This window comes from Ovis canadensis, chromosome 9, assembly GCF_042477335.2.
Source record: "Ovis canadensis isolate MfBH-ARS-UI-01 breed Bighorn chromosome 9, ARS-UI_OviCan_v2, whole genome shotgun sequence".
Classification (NCBI taxonomy): Eukaryota; Metazoa; Chordata; class Mammalia; order Artiodactyla; family Bovidae; genus Ovis; species Ovis canadensis.
Genome location: NC_091253.1, coordinates 75,078,658 through 75,098,746, shown reverse-complemented (window position 1 = coordinate 75,098,746; position 20,089 = coordinate 75,078,658). Strand labels below are relative to the sequence as shown.

The window sequence follows — 20,089 nt, the reverse complement described above, 5'->3', positions numbered from 1 at the left end:
TCTGGGCACAAAAGGCAATACAATAAACACAATTATATGGATTGTGTTTTTCTTTCTAAACTGTCCTTTTCTTCATAATCAAACAGCTCAACTCTGAATAAATCAATCAACATGCTAAGGAATAAGAGATTGCAGAAAAAGACACTGTGCTAATGTTGGTGTCATCGATTCTATTTCAAGGTTAAAATAAAAGATTTAGTACTTCCCGTCTGATGATAATGTTCTCTTTACTAAGTTGTGGATCTTGGACTTGTTTCAGAATAGAGAAAAGGAGGATATATAGGTAAATTCTCGTTATAAGAAATTGGACTGGAAGCATCAGCTTATTTTATTATCAGCAGAAACATTAAGAGAAGATGTGATCTAAAAACCTTGATATAATAAAATCTATATCCTTCTGCTAAAATACTGTCATCCTGACCCAGACATTCATTTCCTAGCAAATCCTTCACCTTGTAACACAACGCTGTAAATCTAAATTGTAGAAGTCTAAAAAACTTTCAGCCTCTCTCCCACACTTTCCTGTTTGCTAAATTTCCTTTGCCTATCCATCCATAAACAGAGCTTAACCTGGGTTAGGTCCAGCTGATTTCAGATCCAAAACCTTTAGAAGCCAGGTAAGTGACTTCTAAGACTTGTGATCAGGGAGATGTGAAGTCAGCAAAGGACACATTGTCTTCTCAGTGCCAAAGTAGAACAGATTGTCAGGTTGACAAGATGAGCTGAAATGTCCTTTGCTGTCTTTTTATATTCACTGCTGTCATAGAAACTAGGTGCTTAAAATAAAAATATTTTTTATCTGAAAATGTGTTTATAAAATATAAAACTAATATAATTGTTTTGTACATATTTTATCATTATTATAACAGCTCCATATTTGAATATATGCATATTTGGCAGAGCAGACTTTGCTTTATGCTCTGGTAATTTCCCATTTTATGAAATTCCAATATGAAGGCACTTGCAGGGTTACTGGATGTACTTATTTTTAAAAATTAAAAACAATCCTGTTTTCATTTTTATATTGTTGTTCACCTGTGTACTTGACTATAAATTCCGAATGCAAAAAATAACCTCAAAATTTTATTATTACAAAGCTACTATCTAAAAATAATTTTCTGAGTAAAGTACTTTATGTAAATATTTTCATTAAAAAGCAACTAACATTTTGAATAGCATACAGTGAAAATAAAGCATGTTTAGAATGATATACTACATGATGAGATGAATCTTACTTACCAAACTCCTTGGGAACTGCTATAGAATAAACACAATTATGTCCCACACTGTAATTTTTTGGATAGTTTGGTGACAGAACAGTGCCTTCTGAACCTGTTGAACGACTTCCACATGGTGCTGAAATTAAAAAATATTATTTTTAGAAAAAATTTATATTATGAATATTTTCTTGATATAAAAATATGGCTAACTGATTTTAAGGTATATCATTATTTACATGTTTTAACAAGGGTCCTCATTGTCAAATATTTTAAAAATAAAAAATTGTGCACATAGAAAAATGTTTAAGTATTCAGATTCACTCTTCTTAGAAGCAAAGTAATATAATAAAATTACAGTGGTGCTATCTATCTCTAGAGGTAATAATGGCGGCCTGCTTTTATTTATGATAAAAAGGTAAAGATAATCATCTCTTTTAAAATGATGAGAAATTACACATGCAAGTGGGAAATTGTTTTACTCACCACCCAGCTTTGAATCTACTCAAAATCAACTGTGATTATGCTCCCATAAAATTAGGTATTTCTATACCCAGGACAGGGATGGCTGCATAAACACATTCATCCACTTATCTAAGTAAAATATTCTCTCATCAATCTCTTATCTGCTTATGATTTACATTTAAATCAGGAGTTGCTGATGGTGCATAGAGATGGTGCATTTTTGCTACCTCAGCCCCAAATGTGCTGTGTTCCTTAAAAAGATGAGGGTGAAACTGATTTCTGGAAAATTTGTAGATAGTGGTTCTGTTGTTCACAAGGTAAGAGGATGTTTTGGATTTATAGTTCTGGAACACAGAGAAAGATCTGGGCTACTAAAGGGGTTATAGTTATCAAAGCAAAATATGATAGTTGATATCATTTAAATGAATGGGTTCTTCCAGGAATTATGTAGAATGAGAAAGATGGCCAAAGAGGAAGCCTGGAGAATGTCAAAGTAGGATTAGGGGGTGGCCGCATGTGACCAGTTGCATATGACTTTTTGTGACCCCATGGACTATAGTCGTTAGGTTCCTTTGTCCATTGGATTTTCCAGGCAAGAATACTGGAGTGGGTTGCCATTTCCTATTTCAGGGGATTTTCCCAGTCCAGGGATAGAACCTGAGTTTCTTGCATCTCCTGCATTGGCAGCAGATTCTTTACCACTGAGCCACCTGGGAAGCTGAGAGGGTGAGACAAAGAATTTAGTCTATTGGGAACCAAGGAGGAGGAAAGTTAAATGAAAAGAAAGTGTCCAAAAAATGTTTGGAGATGGAAATGGAAACCCACTCCAGTATTTTTGCCTGGGAAATATCATGGACAGCTGAGACTGGAGGACTATAGTCTATGACATCGCGGAGTCAGACACTACTTAGCAACTGAACAACAACACATAATCAGGCAGATTGTGATTCTGGAAAATAGTTCTTGATGGAAACGTGGCATAAAATGGAATGAAGTGACCTAGCAATATGGAATACAGAGTTTTGTAAGAAATTAACATTTGTATATAGAATAATAGTTGGAAATGTTCAAAAAATAAAGTTTTTGGCTAAAGGGAAAAACAAAATGTTGTGTTGCAAAGTGGTAATAAATGGGAAAAAAAGCATTTGAGGGGGTTTGGAGGTCTGGAGAATTATGCAGCAGGAAACTGCTTCTCCAGACTCTGGTTTCCTCCAGGAGAAATGCTGCCCGGGCATGCCAGCCTGCTGGCACCACCTCTTATGCCCTGGAGATGCAGGAGCTTCTTGATTGGTGAGCCCAGGACAGAAACTTTATTGTTGATCTCCTCTTCAGCCTGTTTAAGGATCAGTCTATTGAGGAGGTGGCTGTGGTTGTTGGGAGACACCTGTAGCTGCTTAAGAAGCCCACTGTTACTGTTCCTCAGCTTCTACTAATATTAATATTGGGTTCAGAGTGCTTTTCACATCTACTGTATCCTTCAACTTTTCTGTTTATTCATTCTAGTAATGTTTGAGAGTTTGAAATTGAAATTCCAATTGAAAATCAAAAGAATCTACTTAGAGAATAATCATAATATACAGTAAAACTATATGTAAATTTTTCTGTATTTTCCAAGTCTTCTATAAATGTGTTACCATACTTTCATAATCTAAAAAATAAGAAAGAAAAAGAAAAAAATTAAAGCGGATGACTTGACTTCCTTCTGCTTATCACTTAATTTGCCTCGAATTTATGTAGGGGAGATGCCCTTCAAATATCAGAAAGGAAGTTATTGGTATTATACATACAATAGTTTTAACAAGAGTAGCTTTTTGCAAATTATAACCAGGAAATCAAATCCAGTCTACCAAGAAAAGTTTCAAATTTTTAAAGAGTTAAGGAACAAAAGAAAAATTAAATCAGAATATGCTACAGAGATATATGTGGCCAGCAAAGCCAAAAATATTACCTGGCTCTGTGCAAAGAAAGTTGTTAACCCTTTAACTAGAGTAGAGAAGGGTAGCTAGACTATAGTTGGATGAAGAATAGCTGTTTATAAGGATATACTAAAATAATCAGAATCTTAACAATGAACAGAAGGAGAACTTTGGAATAGCTGGTGGAAGATGCAGGCTGAATGAATTTTTGTTATTGATTTATTTAATAGGGGAAATAGAGTCATTAAAATGGGAAAATCTGGAATACTGACTTAAGAGGCTTGTGCTGTGCTGATTCACTCAGTCATGTCTGATTCTTTGCAACCCCATGGGCTACTGCCCACTAGGCTTCTCTGTCCGTGAGGATTCTCGCGACAAGAATACTGGAGTGGGTTGTCATGCCCTCCTCGAGGGGATCTCCCCAACCCAGGGTTTGAACGCAGGACTCCAGCATTGAAGCTGGATTCTTTACTATCTGAGCCACCAGGGAAGCCCAAGAATACTGGATTGGGTAGCCTATCCCTTCTCCAGGGGATCTTCCTGACCCAGGAATCAAACTGGGGTCTCTTGCATTGTAGGCAGATTCTTTACCGGTTGAGCTAATGTAAAATCAAAAACTAAAACTGAGTGATTAACTTTAGAAAGCATTAGTGACAGTCCTCTGTTACTTGAGAAAAGTGCTAAAGAAAAATGAAAATACACAGGTTTTATGCTAGGAATTTACTGGAATTAATGCCCGATTTTTCTTTTAAAGAACTGAATGCAGTGGCATTAGGTGACTTGAAAAGAGTCATGAGTTTGAAAAAGCCAAAGCTTTTGATGGGTTTCTGACCAAAGTTTAAAGATACAACAATATATTCAAAAAACACACAGATACAAAACAAACAGTAAGTTGTACTGAGTTGGGTGGCTAATGAATGTTTTACCTTTTTTCCTTTTAATGTTCTATAAAATGGTAATAAATAGTAAGAATTATACATATTAAAATTATAAATATTAGAATTCCCCAGAACAACAAATTGACAATGATGATAATAACCAAAGATGTATTGCTCTCATCACTCATTACTGTTTGAGATTAGAGTAGTCAGGTGTATTCTTATTTTGGCACTGATAACTGTATTCAAATAATAATTTTACTGATGAGAGAATCACTCAAGAATAAGTAGCATGCTTTACATTAATTTTCTTTCTTAATTTAAAGTGCTCCAAAATGACAATACTTTGAAAGAATATGACAAATGTTCTTATTTTTACATTTGGAAAGAATGAATAGAAATAAGAGCTTCTAACTTAAGTTCTGCTTTTTGACTTAGTCATGAACATTCTGCTATTCCACATTACCATGCATCTTACTGATAGCCTCAATGTGTTTTGTGTTATTTTATTTTGTATAATGGACATTTGGAGGCAGCTCTTGGTAAAAATCTCATTTATAAAATATGAAAATATGATTTGTTTTATATATGTATATAATGCATACACTTATGTATACATTAAATGTATAAATGTATACATTTATGTATATAATGAATATATACAGGGTTGCTGTATAATCACAGCTCTTTATGGTACCTAGTATTATGTTAGATCTTGTTATTTGTACTGGAAGCAATGATTTTATATTTTTTCTGGTCATTACTTACAGTATGTCCTATTTTATGGTCATTTATGTTGAATACTGTGATGACTGACACTATTTTATGCAGTAAAGTTATGCTGCAGTAAACTTATGCAGGAAAATTCACTATCCTGTGAGGTAAAGATGTAATCTGTTGTATGTTTATATAAATCCAAATGGAAGAATGACTAAGCCAGGACAACTTTATTAATTCTTCTAAAGTTGATTCCTAGATGCTTTCTGTATTCACTTCTCTCTTCCTGTTTTAATTTCATTTTATTGGTTAGTTCAGAAAAGGTCAGCCTTTAACTTTCTGGCTCTATTAAACAATCAGTAGAATAAAAGCAAGGCAGGACCTTTTATTTATGCTATTTCTGCCATTTGACTCATACCTGTTGGCCTTTTGTCAAACTGGCTGTGTTTTTAAACAGCAGATATCCATTGTGATGAACTGCATAAGAACTCACCTGTTCCTTATTATAACTTATATGATACATATGACTACCCTTAAATCTCTATTAATAGCATTTTTGTAGAACACATGTATTTTGGGAAGACATGGTTCCATGATTAAGTAAAATGAACACCATTTTATGCTATGAGACTTAACTGAGACTTTAGTAAAGTTTGGGGAATGTCATACTCCTTCTTACAAACTTATTTGATCATGAAGACCCTTTTTCATTTCATAGGACCAATGTTCCTCAGGATATACTTTACAAAATGCTAATTCTAAAATGTGCTATTACTTTGAAAATAATTCTAACATTTATATTATTTGCTGTAATTAGTTATGATTTCATAGCACTAAAGAATTGTTTTATATATACATATAGAGTGAAAAAATTTAAATACAAAAAATGTGAAATGGCCTACTGTATCATAAAATGCCATTATTCTCTTTTTAACCACTTTCATTGAGGTATAGTTAAAGTGTTGTGTTAGTTTCAGATGTACAACAAAGTGACATATGCATGTATATATTGGAGAAGGCAATGGCACCCCACTCCAGTACTCTTGCCTGCAAAATCCCATGGACGGAGGAGCCTGGTAGGCTGCAGTCCATGGGGTCGCTAAGAGTCTGACACGACTGAGCGACTTCACTTTCACTTTTCACTTTCATGCATTGGAGAAGGAAATGGCAACCCATTCCAGTATTCTTGCCTAGAGAATCCCAGGGATGGGGGAGCCTGGTGGGCTGCCATCTATGGGATAGCACAGAGTCGGACACGACTGAAGCGACTTAGCAGCAGCATACATACATATCCTTTTTTTTCAGGCAAAATGCCATTATTCTTGACACTTTCTCCCTAACTTGCTTACATCTTCCTGTAGCTTATCAGCCTCTCCTCTCCTCTCTGCCATTGTAACTATTGCAAACAAGACTCCCAACAGTTTCCATTTGGGCTCTTTCAACAGACTCCAAGTTCCACTCATCTCCACAAGTTCCTATCACAGCTAGTGACTTTTAAAACACAAAAGTCTTAGAATTTTCCTTTTCTCTTTCTAGAACATATCCGATACACAGTAGGTTCTCCATAAATGTCTATTAGGTGATTAAATGAACTATGCTTGCCCAGACCGTGCTCTTCTAAAATGGTGTTCCACTGTCAGCACAACACAGACATTTCATTTGGCTGAAATTACCCCAGAAACTGACTTAAATCCAAGACATTCAAGGTATACCCTGTCCTGCTTCTGCCATTCCTGGTGCTGCTTGTATGCGTGTACAGGGCATACCTGGTACCTCTTTTGTGAAACAGCAGTTAAGGAGACTCCAGTGCTCGCCATGGTGGATGACAAAAAGCCTAAGGAAGGACTCATGACTGGCAGCAAATATACTGACTTGAAGGTGTTAGTGAGGCTAATTCAGTTATTTTTTTTTATTCCAGTTATTTTGCTCTCAGTTTTTTTTTTTTTAAGAGCATCATAAAAATCCTTGCATACCTTGTTTGATTGGAGAATTTTAAAGTTTTTCATTTATCATTGTAAACCAAGGGAAATTTTATAACATTTTTGTACATAGCTGTTACATGTAGGACAGTCTGTCTTTAAGTAGGGATATGTGTATGTGTGTGTATGAATGAGTGTGTGCTCAGTCACATCCGACTCTTTGTCACACCATGGACTGTAGCCCACCAGGCTCCTCTGTCTATGAAATTTCCCAGGCAAGAATACTGGAGTGGTTGCCATCGCCTTCTCCAGATTTGCTGGATCCAGGGATGGAACCTGAGTCTCTTGCATCTCCTGCATTGGCGGGTGGATTCTTTACCACTGATCCATGTGGGAAGCCCTAAGTAGGGAGAAATTTCTGTTAAAAGAAATGAATCCGAGATAGTTTTTTCTTCAAGTCAAGTGTCTTATTGTTTAAATAAACATCTTGTTTAAAATGGAAAAAAAAAAAAGATACATCCTTTCAGTAAATCCATGTAAGCCTTTTTTTTTTTTCCTTTCTCTGGGATTGAAATATTTGCTGTTTCTTTGATTACCAGGAATCAGTATTACTTTACATTTAGAGACACTATATGTGTACTGGAAATACATGAAAGGATAAGATTGTTATAATCTGATAGACTTTGGCCACCTCATGCAAAGAGTTGACTCATTGGAAAAGATTTTGATGCTGGGAGGGACTGGGGGCAGGAGGAGAAGGGGACGACCGAGGATGAGATGGCTGGATGGCATCACTGACTCGATGGACCTGAGTCTGAGTGAACTCTGGGAGTTGGTGATGGACAGGGAGGCCTGGCGTGTTGCGATTCATGGGGTTGCAAAGAGTCGGACAAGACTGAGTGACTGAACTGAACTGAACTGAGCCACATGGATACTGAGTTTCACTGAAGGAATGGCAAACATATCTACCATTCATTTCACAGTGGCAAATAGTTTATCTGTCAATAGCATACCCTCACTGAGGTGGCAGTCACCCACACAGTTCAATATTGTATTATTTTTATTTTCCCCTCTTTTCCTGTTTGCTTTTTTAATCCTCCTTTGGATGAATCTGTATGATTTAGTTTGTACAAGGAAAATATGTTCATGCTGTAACTATACTGTGAACTAAGAAGCAGTGATGCAATAAACAGATATGGTATTTCTAGGGAAATCTGTGGAAGACCAAAACTACATTTTAAGGATTCTAGAGCAATAAAAAGGACTTCCCACTGATGGTTTGACCAAGTGTGTGCGATGGAAGAGGATGAGGTACCTTCCACTGAGAGAGACAGAAGGCTCTCAAATCATTTACATGGAAGAGGTACTTATGTGTGCATATATCTTAGACATTTTATATTATATTATATTATATTATATTATATTATATTATACAGTCTTAAACTACTCACAATTTCAATTCTGTATTTTCATTGTGTAATGTATAATTTATCATCAAATATACTCTATAATGAAAATTACTATATAATATATAAATTTTTCTCAGAAAGCAAGTTAGATACTTTCAAAAGTGATGAACCCTTACAGGTCAAAAAAGAGCAATATGGTATACATTAAATGAATGATTTACTAGATGTTGCCTGTGACCCCTTCAGGCTGAAAGAACTGCTGTACTTTTTATAAAAGTATGGTCCACTTCTAGTGGACCCTGATATAGCCCAACTGAATGTCACAGAGCAATACTGCATAGGAACCTGGAATGCTAGGTCCATGAATCAAGGAAAATTGGAAGTGGTCAAACAGGAGATGGCAAGAGTGAACATTGACATTTTAGGAATCAGTGACTAAAATGCACTGGAATGGATGAATTTAACTCAGATGACCATCATATCTACTACTGTGGGCAAGAATCCCTTAGAAGAAATGGAGTAGCCATCAGAGTCAACAAATGAGTTTGAAATGGAGTACTTGGATGCAATCTCAAAAATGACAGAATGATCTCAGTTCATTTCCAAGGCAAACCATTCAATATCACAGTAAATCAAGTCCATGCCCCGACTAGTAATGCTGAAGAAGCTGAAGTTGAATGGTTCTATGAAGACCTACAAGACCTTTTAGAAATAACACCCCAAAACAATGTCCTTTTCATTATAGGGGACTGGAATGCAAAAGTAGGAAGTCAAGAAATACCTGGAGTAACAGGCAAATTTGGCATTGGAGAACAGAATGAAGCAGGGCAAAGGCTAATAGAGTTTGCCAAGAGAAATCACTGATAATAGCAAATACCCTCCTCCAACAACACAGCAGAAGACTCTACACATGACAATCACCAGATGGTCAACACCGAAATTAGACTTGATTATATTCGTTGCAGCCAAAGATGGAGAAGCTATATATAGTCAGCAAAAACAAGACCAGGAGCTGACTGTGGCTCAGGTCATGAACTCCTTATTGCCAAATTCAGACTTAAATTGAAGAAACTAAATCATATCCCTTATTATTATACAGCGGAAGTGGGAAATAGATTAAAGGGACTAGATCTGATAGACAGAGTGCCTGATGAACTATGGATAGAAGTTCGTGACATTGAACAGAAGACAGGAATCAAGAACATCCCCAAGAAAAAGAAATGCAAAAATGCAAAATGACTCTTTCAGGAGGCCTTACAAAGAGCTGTGAAAAGAAGAGAAAAGAAAAAGAAAGGAGAAAAGGAAAGGTACACCAATTTGAATACAGAGTTCCAAAGAATAGCAAGGAGAGATAAGAAAGCCTTCCTCAGTGATTAGTGCCAAGAAATAGAGGAAAACAATAGAATGGGAAAGACTAGAGATCTCTCCAAGAAAATTAGACATACCAAGAGAACATTTCATGCAAAGATGGGCACAATAAAGGACAGAAATGGTATGGAACTAATAGAAGAAGATATTTAGAAGAGGTTTCAAGAATACAAAGAAGAACTGTCCAAGAAAGATCTTAACAACCAAGATGACCAGGATGGTGTGATCACTCACCTAGAGCCAGACATCCTGGAATGTGAAGTCAAGTGGGCCTTAGGAAGCATCACTACAAACAAAGCTAGTGGAGGTGACGGAATTCCAGTGGAGCTATTTCAAATCCTGAAAGATGATGCTGTGAAAGTGCTGCACTCAATAGGACAGCAAATTTGGAAAACTCAGCAGTGGCCACAGGACTGGAAAAGGTCAGTTCTCATTCCAATCCCAAAGAAAGACAATGCCACAGAATGCTCAAACTATCACACAATTTCACTCATCTCACACGCTAGTAAGTAATGTTTAAAATTCTCCAAGTCAGGCTTTAGCAATATGTGAATGTGAAATTCTTGATGTTCAAGCTGGTTTTAGAAAAGGAAGAGGAACCAGAGATCAAATTGTCAACATCGTCTGGATCATGGAAAAAGCAAGAGAGTTCCAGAAAAACATCTATTTCTGCTTAATTGACTATGCCAAAGCCTTTGACTGTGTGGATCACAACAAAATGTGGAAAATTCTGAAAGAGACGGGAAGACCACCTGACCTGCCTCTTGAGAAATCTGTATGCAGGTCAGGAAGCAACAGTTAGAACTGAATGTAGAACAACAGACTGGTTCTTAGTAGGAAGAGGAGTACGTCAAGGCTGTATCTTGTCACCCTGCTTATTTAATTTACATGCAGAGTACATCTTGAGAAATGCTGGGCTGGATGAAGCACAATCTGGATACAAGATTGCCAGGAGAAATATCAATAACCTCAGATATGCATATGATACCTCCTTTATGGCAGAAAGTAAAGAAGAACTAAAGAGCCTCTTGATGAAAGTGAAAGAGGAGAGTGAAAAACCTGGCTTAAAGCTCAATATTTGGAAAATTAAGATCATAGCCTCTGGTCCCATCACTTCATGGCAAATAGATGGGGAAACAGTGGAAACAGTGGCTGAGTTTATTTTTCTGGGCTCCAAAATCACTGCAGATGGTGACTGCAGCCATGAAATTAAAGACCTTCACTCCTTGGAAGGAAAGTTATGACCAACTTAGTATATTAAAAAGCAGAAACATTACCTTGCCAACCAATGTCTATCTAGTCAAGGCTATGGTTTTTCCAGTAGTCACCTATGGATATGAGAGTTAAAGAAAGCTGAACACCAAAGAATGGATACTTTTGAACTGTGGTGTTGGAGAAGACTTTTGAGAGTTCCTTGGACTGCAAAGAGATCCAATCAGTCCATCCTAAAGCAGATCAGTCCTTAGTGTTCGTTGGAAGGACTGATGTTGAAGCTGAAACTCCAATACTTTCGCCACCTTTGTGAGAACTGACTCTTTGAAAAGACCCTGAAGCTGGGAAAGATTGAAGGCGGGAGGAGAAGGGGATGACAGAGGATGAGATGGTTGGATGGCATAACCGATTCAATGGAGATGAGTTTAGGTAAACTCTGGGAGTTGGTGATGGACAGGGAGGCCTGGTGTGCTGCAGTCCATGGGGTCGCAAAGAGTCAGACACGACTGAGTGAGTGAACTAAACTGAATGTCACAAATCATAAATCCTGATATAGAGCGTATTTGAAAGCTGTATCTCCCTTGGAGTCTTTTTTTTTCTTAAAGAGAAAGGCTTTCATGACTCTCTGTCATATGAATTTATAATAGAGACAGTATTATTCTCAGTATTGACTTTAAGATTAAAATTACTATTTTTTTTTTCTCTTCTTTGATCTTACTAAAAATACCTAACTAGTCAGCCATTCATTTCATGGGCCTCTTCATGTTTCCTACATAAGTATACAAACCTCATTTTGTTTATCTGCCTTAGATAATAAACCTCCCATAAAGCTATTTTATCATAATGGTAATAAATATTCTTTTAAATTATAAACTATTGGTCTAAGTCACATTTATTTTACTCTTTATTTTCCTCTGCACTATTTCTGACACATTCACATCATGTATCTGGAAAACTAAGGATAATATTGCTACAAGTTTTCTATTACTTCATATATTCACTGAGAAGAAAAATCAGTCTTTATAACTTGTGAATTAGTGTTCTAATTACACATTCCTGTTGAACACTGAAAAAAAAATCCATTTTAATGTTATAGTCAGTGGCTTATAAATCATTTCAATGGCTCAGCAATTCAACTTAGTGCAATATGAGCTTCTACATCTGTCACCTCACTAATTGCCTAGATTCATTCATTTGTTTTTGCTGGCTAGGAAGGCATTCTCTTAAGTCTTCAGTGCTCTGAGAGCTGTGTTCTCCATTAAGAGTACATGCTTAGAAAAAGAAGAATTCATTGTATGACAAAGGTCTATGACTAGATATGCTCCTTTGATAGCTTTTCCATGTTACCACACATAAATTCTACTAAAACCAATGGTCTTGTGGGTGTCAGCAGCTCCTGAGTGATACCTATGTCACTAATTTTTAACCTAATTTTCAAGATTGAGATATAATTCATACTATAAAATTCACCCTTTCAAAGTGTACAATTGTCTTTTTAGTATATTCACAAAGTTATGTAACCAACCCCACTAACTAATTTCAGAATATTTTTGTCACCCCAAAAGAATTCCTATGCTTATCAGCAGTCACTCCTCATTTCCTCCACTCCCAAGACCCTAGAAATCATTAATAAATGATTTTGTAGGAAACTATGTACAGGAAGGCAAGCTTTTAAAATGATTTTAATTGAATTATTGGTGCATTTTAAAAACTATGATCCCTTTTCGTTGCTTAGTTTCATACTTCTCACTCAATTTTTACCAATTATAGTCCCTTTCATTATTAAAATATTACTTAAAACAGCTATCATATTAGCCCAAGATATGTAAGTTTAGAGAGAGGGGAAAAAAAAAAAAAAACCTGTAGCAATTTTTTAACTCCTATCTGATCATCTCTCAAACGCAGCTTTCTTAAGAAAGTTTTGTTCCTGTTTTCCTTTTAGAAGCCCCATCATGCAGGGTTTTTCATAAATTAATTTCATGACATTCATAAATCCCATGGATGGAGGAGCCTGGTAGGCTGCAGTCCATGGGGTCGCCAAGAGTCAGACACGACTGAGCGACTTTGCTTTCACTTTTCACTTTCATACATTGGAGAAAGAAATGGCAGCCCACTCCAGTGTTCTTGCTTGGAGAATCCCAGGGATGGGGGAGCCTGGTGGGCTGCCGTCTATGGGGCTGCACAGAGTCAGACACGACTGAAGTGACTTAGCAGTAGCATAGCAACTTGTAATTATATATTTATTTGTATAACATCTATTTCTATCTCTTGACTCTATGACCTCTTAAGTTAAAGTTTCCATGTAGTTTTTGCACACTGTTGCTACCTCTGGAGCCTGGCATAGTCTGTGTATATAATGGGCTTCTAATAAATGTATGCTGGGAATGTTAGGAAAAGTAAAACATACATTATATTAATATCTTGCTGTTGACTAAACGCACAGAATGCAAAACTCAGAGATTTTTCAAAACTCTTTGCTTAGGGTATCACAATAAATGCAACCAAAGTTTTAGTATCAGAGAGGTGTAGTTTTGATTTCCAGCTTCATTATTTACTGACTGAGTAGGCCTGGAAGAGGGGAAAATTCAAACTGGAACTGGAACACAAAGTGTCTGCTCCATTTGGCATATGATGTAGTCTTAAATGAAATGAATTAAGAAACTCTCCTGACCTACTCCAGAATCTCCTGGAAGTGCTATAATGAGGCTTTCATGAATGCCTTAGGAGGACAGACTAACATCCTCAACCTCAGAAGGAATACAAAGCTTTGAAAAAAGGCAGGAGAAACTTCTCTGGTGTTTCTGTTACTCTTCACTTAAGAGAAACAGGGATGCCTTTAGCGGTCCTGCCCAGGTCATTTTGCCCTCCACAAATAGTTATTTGTTTTCATTTTCCTCTCCTTTTAATTTTCCCTAAGGATAAAGAGTAAAGTTCTCCATCCCAAAATAGGGACCTACATCTTCCATTCAGCTGTCTGCTCATGGGTTGGGGGGCTTTCCTGTGCTCAGCTATTGATAGTGTGGGTGATGTCCTCGAATACTCTGGATTCTTTATCCTTTAGAAATCTGGGGGGAAACAAGAGCCAACACTACAAGTGAAAGGGAATAGGAATTGTCAGATAATCCTTTTTTGTTCTTATAATTCAGGGGTTTCTTTGCCTTGTTTCATAAATTAATGGGGAAAAATGTCTATTTTCGTTCAGTTCATCAGTTCAGTCGCTCAGTCATGTCCGACTCCTTGAAACCCCATGAATTGCAGCACGCCAGGCCTCCCTGTCCATCACCATCTCCCGGAGTTCACTCAAATCACGTCCATCGAGTCAGTGATGCCATCCAGCCATCTCACCCTCTGTTGTCCCCTTCTCCTCCTGCCTCCAATCTCTCTCAGCATCAGAGTCTTCCAATGAGTCAACTCTTCGCATGAGGTGGCCAAAGTACTGGAGTTTCAGCTTCAGCATCATTCCTTCCAAAGAAACACCAGGGCTGATCTCCTTCAGAATGGACTGGCTGGATTTCCTTGCAGTCCAAGGGACTCTCAAGAGTCTTCTCCAACACCACAGTTCAAAAGCATCAATTCTTTGGTGCTTAGCTTTCTTCACAGTCCGACTCTCACATACATACATGACCACTGGAAAAACCAAAGCCTTGACTAGATGGACCTTTGCTGTCAAAGTAATGGCTCTGCTTTTCAACATGCTATCTAGGTTAGTCATAACTTTCCTTCCAAGGAGTAAGTATCTTTTAACTTCATGGCTGCAATCACCATCTGCAGTGATTTTGGAGCCCTAAGAAATAAAGTTTGACACTGTTTCCCCATCTATTTTCCATGAAATGGTGGGACCAAATGCCATGATCTTTGTTTTCTGAATGTTGAGCTTTAAGCCAACTTTTTCACTCTCCTCTTTCACTTTCATCAAGAGGCTTTTTAGTTCCTCTTCACTTTCTGCCATAAGGGTGGTATCATCTACATATCTGAGGTTATTGATATTTCTCCTCCCAGAAATCCTGAGTCCAGCTTGTGCTTCTTCCAGCCCAAGCACTCTCATGATGTACCCTGCATATAAGTTAAATAAGTATGGTGACAGTATACAGTCTTGACGTACTCCTTTTCCTATTTGGAACCAGTCTGTTGTTCCATGTCCAGTTCTAACTGTTGCATCCTGATCTGCATATAGGTTTCACAAGAGGGAGGTCAGGTGGTCTTGTATTCCCATCTCTTTCAGAATTTTCCACAGTTTATTGTGATCCACACAGTCAAAGGCTTGAGTTAGTCAATAAAGCAGAAATAGATATTTTTCTGGAACTCTCTTGCTTTTTCCATGATCCAGCAGATGTTGGCAATTTGATCTCTGGTTTCTCTGCCTTTTCTAAAACCAGCTTGAACATCTGCAAGTTCATGGTTCATGTATTGCTGAAGCCTGGCTTGGAGAATTTTGAGCATTACTTTACTAGCGTGTGAGATGAGTGCAATTGTGCGGTAGTTTGAGCATTCTTTGGCATTGTCTTTCTTTGGGATTGGAATGATAACTGACCTTTTCCAGTCCTGTAGCCACTGCTGAGTTTTCCAAATTTGCTGGCATATTGAGTGCAGCACTTTCACAGCATCATCTTTCAGGATTTGAAATAGCTCAACTGGAATTCTGTTCACCTCCACTAGCTTTGTTTGTAGTGATGCTTTCCAAGGCCCACTTGACTTCACATTCCAGGATGTCTGGCTCTAGGTGAGTGATCACACCATCATGATTATCTTGGTCGTGAAGCTCTTTTTTGTACAGTTCTTCTGTGTATTCCTGTCACCTCTTCTTAATATCTTTTGCATCTGTTAGGTCCATACCATTTCTGTCCTTTATCGAGCCTATCTTTGTATGAAATGTTCCCATGGTATCTCTAGTTTTCTTGAAGAGATCTCTAGTCTTTCCCATTCTGTTGTCTTCCTCTATTTCTTTGCATTGATTGCTGAGGAAGGCTTTCTTATCTCTTCTTGCTATTCTTTGGAACTCTGCATTCAGATGCTTATATCTTTCCTTTTCTCCTTTGCTTTTCACTTCTCTTCTTTTCACAGCTATTATTAAGCCCTCCCCAGACAGCCATTTTGCTTTTCTGCATTTCTTTTCCATGGGGATGGTCTTGATCGCTGTCTCCTCTACAATGTCATGAACCTCATTCCATAGTTCATCAGGAACTCTATCTATCAGATCTAGTCCCTTAAATCTACTTCTCACTTCCACTATATAATCATAAGGGATATGATTTAGGTCATACCTGAATGGTCTAGTGTTTTTCCCTACTTTCTTCAATTTGAGTCTGAATTTGGTAATAAGGAGTTCATGATCTGAGCCACAGTCAGCTCCTGGTCTTGTTTTTGTTGACTGTATAGAGCTTTTCCATCTTTGGCTATAAATAATACAATCAATCTGATTCCGTTGTTGACCATCTGGTGATGTCCATGTGTAAAGTCTTCTCCTGTGTTGTTGGAAGAGGGTGTTTGCTATGACCACTGCATTTTTTTGGCAAAACTCTATTAGTCTTTGCCCTGCTTCATTCTGTATTCCAAGGCCAAATTTGCCTGTTACTCCAGGTGTTTCTTGACTTCTTAGTTTTGCATTCCAGCCTCCTATAATGAAGGATATATTTTTTGTGTGTTAGTTCTAAAAGGTCTTGTAGGTCTTCATAAAACCATTCAACTTCAGCTTCTTCACCATTACTGGTTGGGGCATAGACTTGGATTACTGTGATATTGAATGGTTTGACTTGGAAACGAACAGAGATCATTCTGTCATTTTTGAGATTGCCTCCAAGTACTTCATTTCAGACTCTTTTGTTTACCAAGATGGCTACTCCATTTCTTCTAAGGTATTCCTGCCTGCAGTAGTAGATATAATGGTCATCTGAGTTAAATTCACTCATTCCAGTTGCTTTTAGTTCGCTGATTCCTAGAATGTTAACATTCACTCTTGCCATCTCCTATTTGACCACTTTCAATTTGCCTTGATTCATGGACCTGACATTCCAGATTTATGCTGCAATGGGGCACAGAACGCGGGCGGCTGTGATGGCACACAGAGCACGGGCAAGAGGAGCTACCTCACGTCTGAGGTCAGGGGCACAGCTGAGAGTGCCAGGCTGAGACGGTGCAGGAACAGCAGAGAGGAGCTACACCACGTCTGAGGTCAGGGGTGGCGGCCAAGAGTGCCAGGATGCGACAGTGCAGGAGCAGCAGAGAGGAGCTACCCCAAGTCTGAGGTTGGGGCAGCGGCCAGGAGCAGCTATCCTCCATCCAAGGCCAGGGGTGGTGGCTGGAAGGATCAACCCCATGCCAAGGAGCTGTGGCTGTGTGGGCGCAGGAGGGCCAAGGGAAGCTATTCCACGTTCAAGGTCAGGAGGGGTGGCCATGAGGAGATACCCCTCGTCCAAGGTGAGGAGATACCCCTCGTCCAAGGTAAGGAGCAGTCGCTGTGCTTTGCTGGAGCAGCCGTGAAGAGGAACCCCACGTCTAAGGTAAGAGAAACCCAAATAAGAAGGTAGGTGTTGCCAGAGAGCATCAGAGGGCAGACACACTGAAACCATACTCACAGAAAACTAGTCAATCTAATCACACTAGGACCACAGCTTTGTCTAACTCAATGAAACTAAGCCATGCCCATGGGGCCACCCAAGATGGGCGGGTCATGGTGGACAAGTCTGACACAATGTGGTCCACTGGAGAATGGAAACCACTTCAGTATTCTTGCCATGAGAACCCCACGAACAGTATGAACAGCATGAAAAGGCAAAATGATAGGATACTGAAAGAGGAATTCCCAGGTCAGTAGGTGCCCAATATGCTACTGGAAATCAGTGGAGAAATAACTCCATAAAGAATGAAGGGATGGAGCCAAAGTTGTGGATATTTTCATTAGATTCTAGCTAATTTTTTATAAGTAAATTTTAGCATTTCCTTTACTTTTGAATGTAAGCAACAAAGTATGTTAGCAACAGAAGTAACTGGGACTTTGTTGACAAAAGAAATCAGAGATATTTTATATCACCTAAAATTGTTGCAGATACCTCAAAATATTGTTTATTCTTCTCACTACTAAAAATTACTTGAAACTGGAACTTCCAAGTTAGGCATTAATTAAGTATATATAGTATTACATAAAAGTTTTTTATTACAGTACTTTGATAACTATATTTCAATATTATTGGTTTCTCTTCCAAGCCTATGTGCATTATTTTACTTTGTGTGTTTAAAAGGATGATGAGATATCACCAGCCAAAATGTCTATCATCAAAAAATTCACAAACAACTAATGCTGGAGAGGGTGTAGAGAGAAGGGAACCCTTCTACACTGCTGGTGGGAACGCAGATTGGTACAGTCACTATGGAGAACACAATGGAGGTTCCTTTAAAAATAGAGCTGTCATATGACCACCCTATAATCCCACTCGTGGGCATATATTCAGAGAAAAACATAATCTGCACCCCAATGTTCATTAAAGCACTGTTTATGATAGCCGAGACATGGAAGCAACTTAATGTTCATCAACAGAAGAATGGATAAAGATGATGTGGTACGTATAGACAATGGCATACCACTTAGTCATTAAAAAGAATGAAATAATGCCATTCGCAGCAACACAGACCTAGAGATTGTCATACTGAGTGAAGTAAATCAAATGGAGGGGGAGAAATATCATATGGCATCCCTTATATGTGGAATCTAAAAAGAAATGATATAAATGAACTAACTTACAAAACAGAAAGAGACTCACAGGCTTACAGAATGAACTTATATGGTTGCCAGGGGGAAGCATAGGGGAAGGGATAGTGAGGGAATTTGGGATGGCCATGTACCACACTAATACATTTAAAATGAATAACCAATAAGGGCCTATTGTATAGCACAGGGAACTCTTCTCAGTGTTATGTGGCAGCCTGTAGGGGAGTGGAGTTTGGGGGAGAATGGATACACGCGTATGTATGATTAAGTCCCTTCACCACCCACCTGAAACTATCATATTATTGTTAACTGGCTATACCCCAATAGAAAATTAAAAAAAAATATTAAAAAAATAAAAAAATGACTCTAAGGTCCATAGGCTTCATCAGACACACATACACATAGAAGGGAATTCTATTCTAATTAGATTCCTCCCAAATCACCTGTCCTTGTCATTTTCTGTTTACTCATTTCCTTAAGAAAGACTGACTCAGAGATTGTTGCTTTGACCTAAGAAGACCTGAAAAATACTAGTTGCATTGCAGGACCCTTTCTTTCCTGCTCTTTTGCTTTCTTTCCTAGGAGGATCAATAAATTCTTTCCAGCATCAGAGAGGTCCTAAAATTCAGGTTTGAAATTTTGGGAGAAAGACTTCCTCTTAAGGTTGACATAAGTGAAAGTCACTTAGTCGTGTCTGACTCTTTGCAACCCCATGGACTATACAGTCCATGGAACTCTCCAGGCCAGAATACTGGAGTGGGCAGTCTATTCCTTCTCCAGCGAATCTTCCTTACCTAGGGATCAAACTGGGGTCTCCTGCATTGCAGGCAGATTCTTTACCAACTGAGCTATCAGCGAAGCCCTAAGGTTGACATATTCTTGAAGCTATTTAAACCATAGCCTAAATATGGTTCAGATTTACTCAGTAACTCTCCTATGTGGCTCAATATAGTTCAGTTGATGTGTTTTGGGGTTAGGAATCATATTCCCTGTTGCTCAGAGAACTCTATTTTGTTGTCTTTTATGTATATATCTCCCTAGGAATATAGGAGTGAATGTCTCACTGGTTAAAGTATACATATGAAATGAAATTTTCTGTGTTTAACAAAGTGCAGGGAAGCAGCAATCTTCTTTGCCTCTCTCTTAGAGGGCTCCCTTGAAAACACAGTAGATCAACCTTTTGATTTTACAGTTAAAGCTTCCAGCTATCTGACCTTTGAAACTGTAAAAACGTACTTCTGAAATTAACTCAGGGTTTTTACAAGATTACTCACAAGGTATGCATG

General features: G+C 38.0%; 1 protein-coding gene across 2 annotated transcripts in view; it reads right to left on the bottom strand.

The window, feature by feature from the left end:
- CSMD3 (CUB and Sushi multiple domains 3) overlaps nucleotides 1-20,089 on the bottom strand; it is a 1,383,361-nt gene that overhangs the window by 232,165 nt on the left and 1,131,107 nt on the right. For both annotated transcript variants that reach the window (XM_069601113.1, XM_069601114.1), the window contains one exon: nucleotides 1,240-1,356. In XM_069601113.1, coding sequence (XP_069457214.1) covers nucleotides 1,240-1,356 — 117 coding nt within the window. The remainder of the gene's footprint in view (nucleotides 1-1,239; nucleotides 1,357-20,089) is intronic.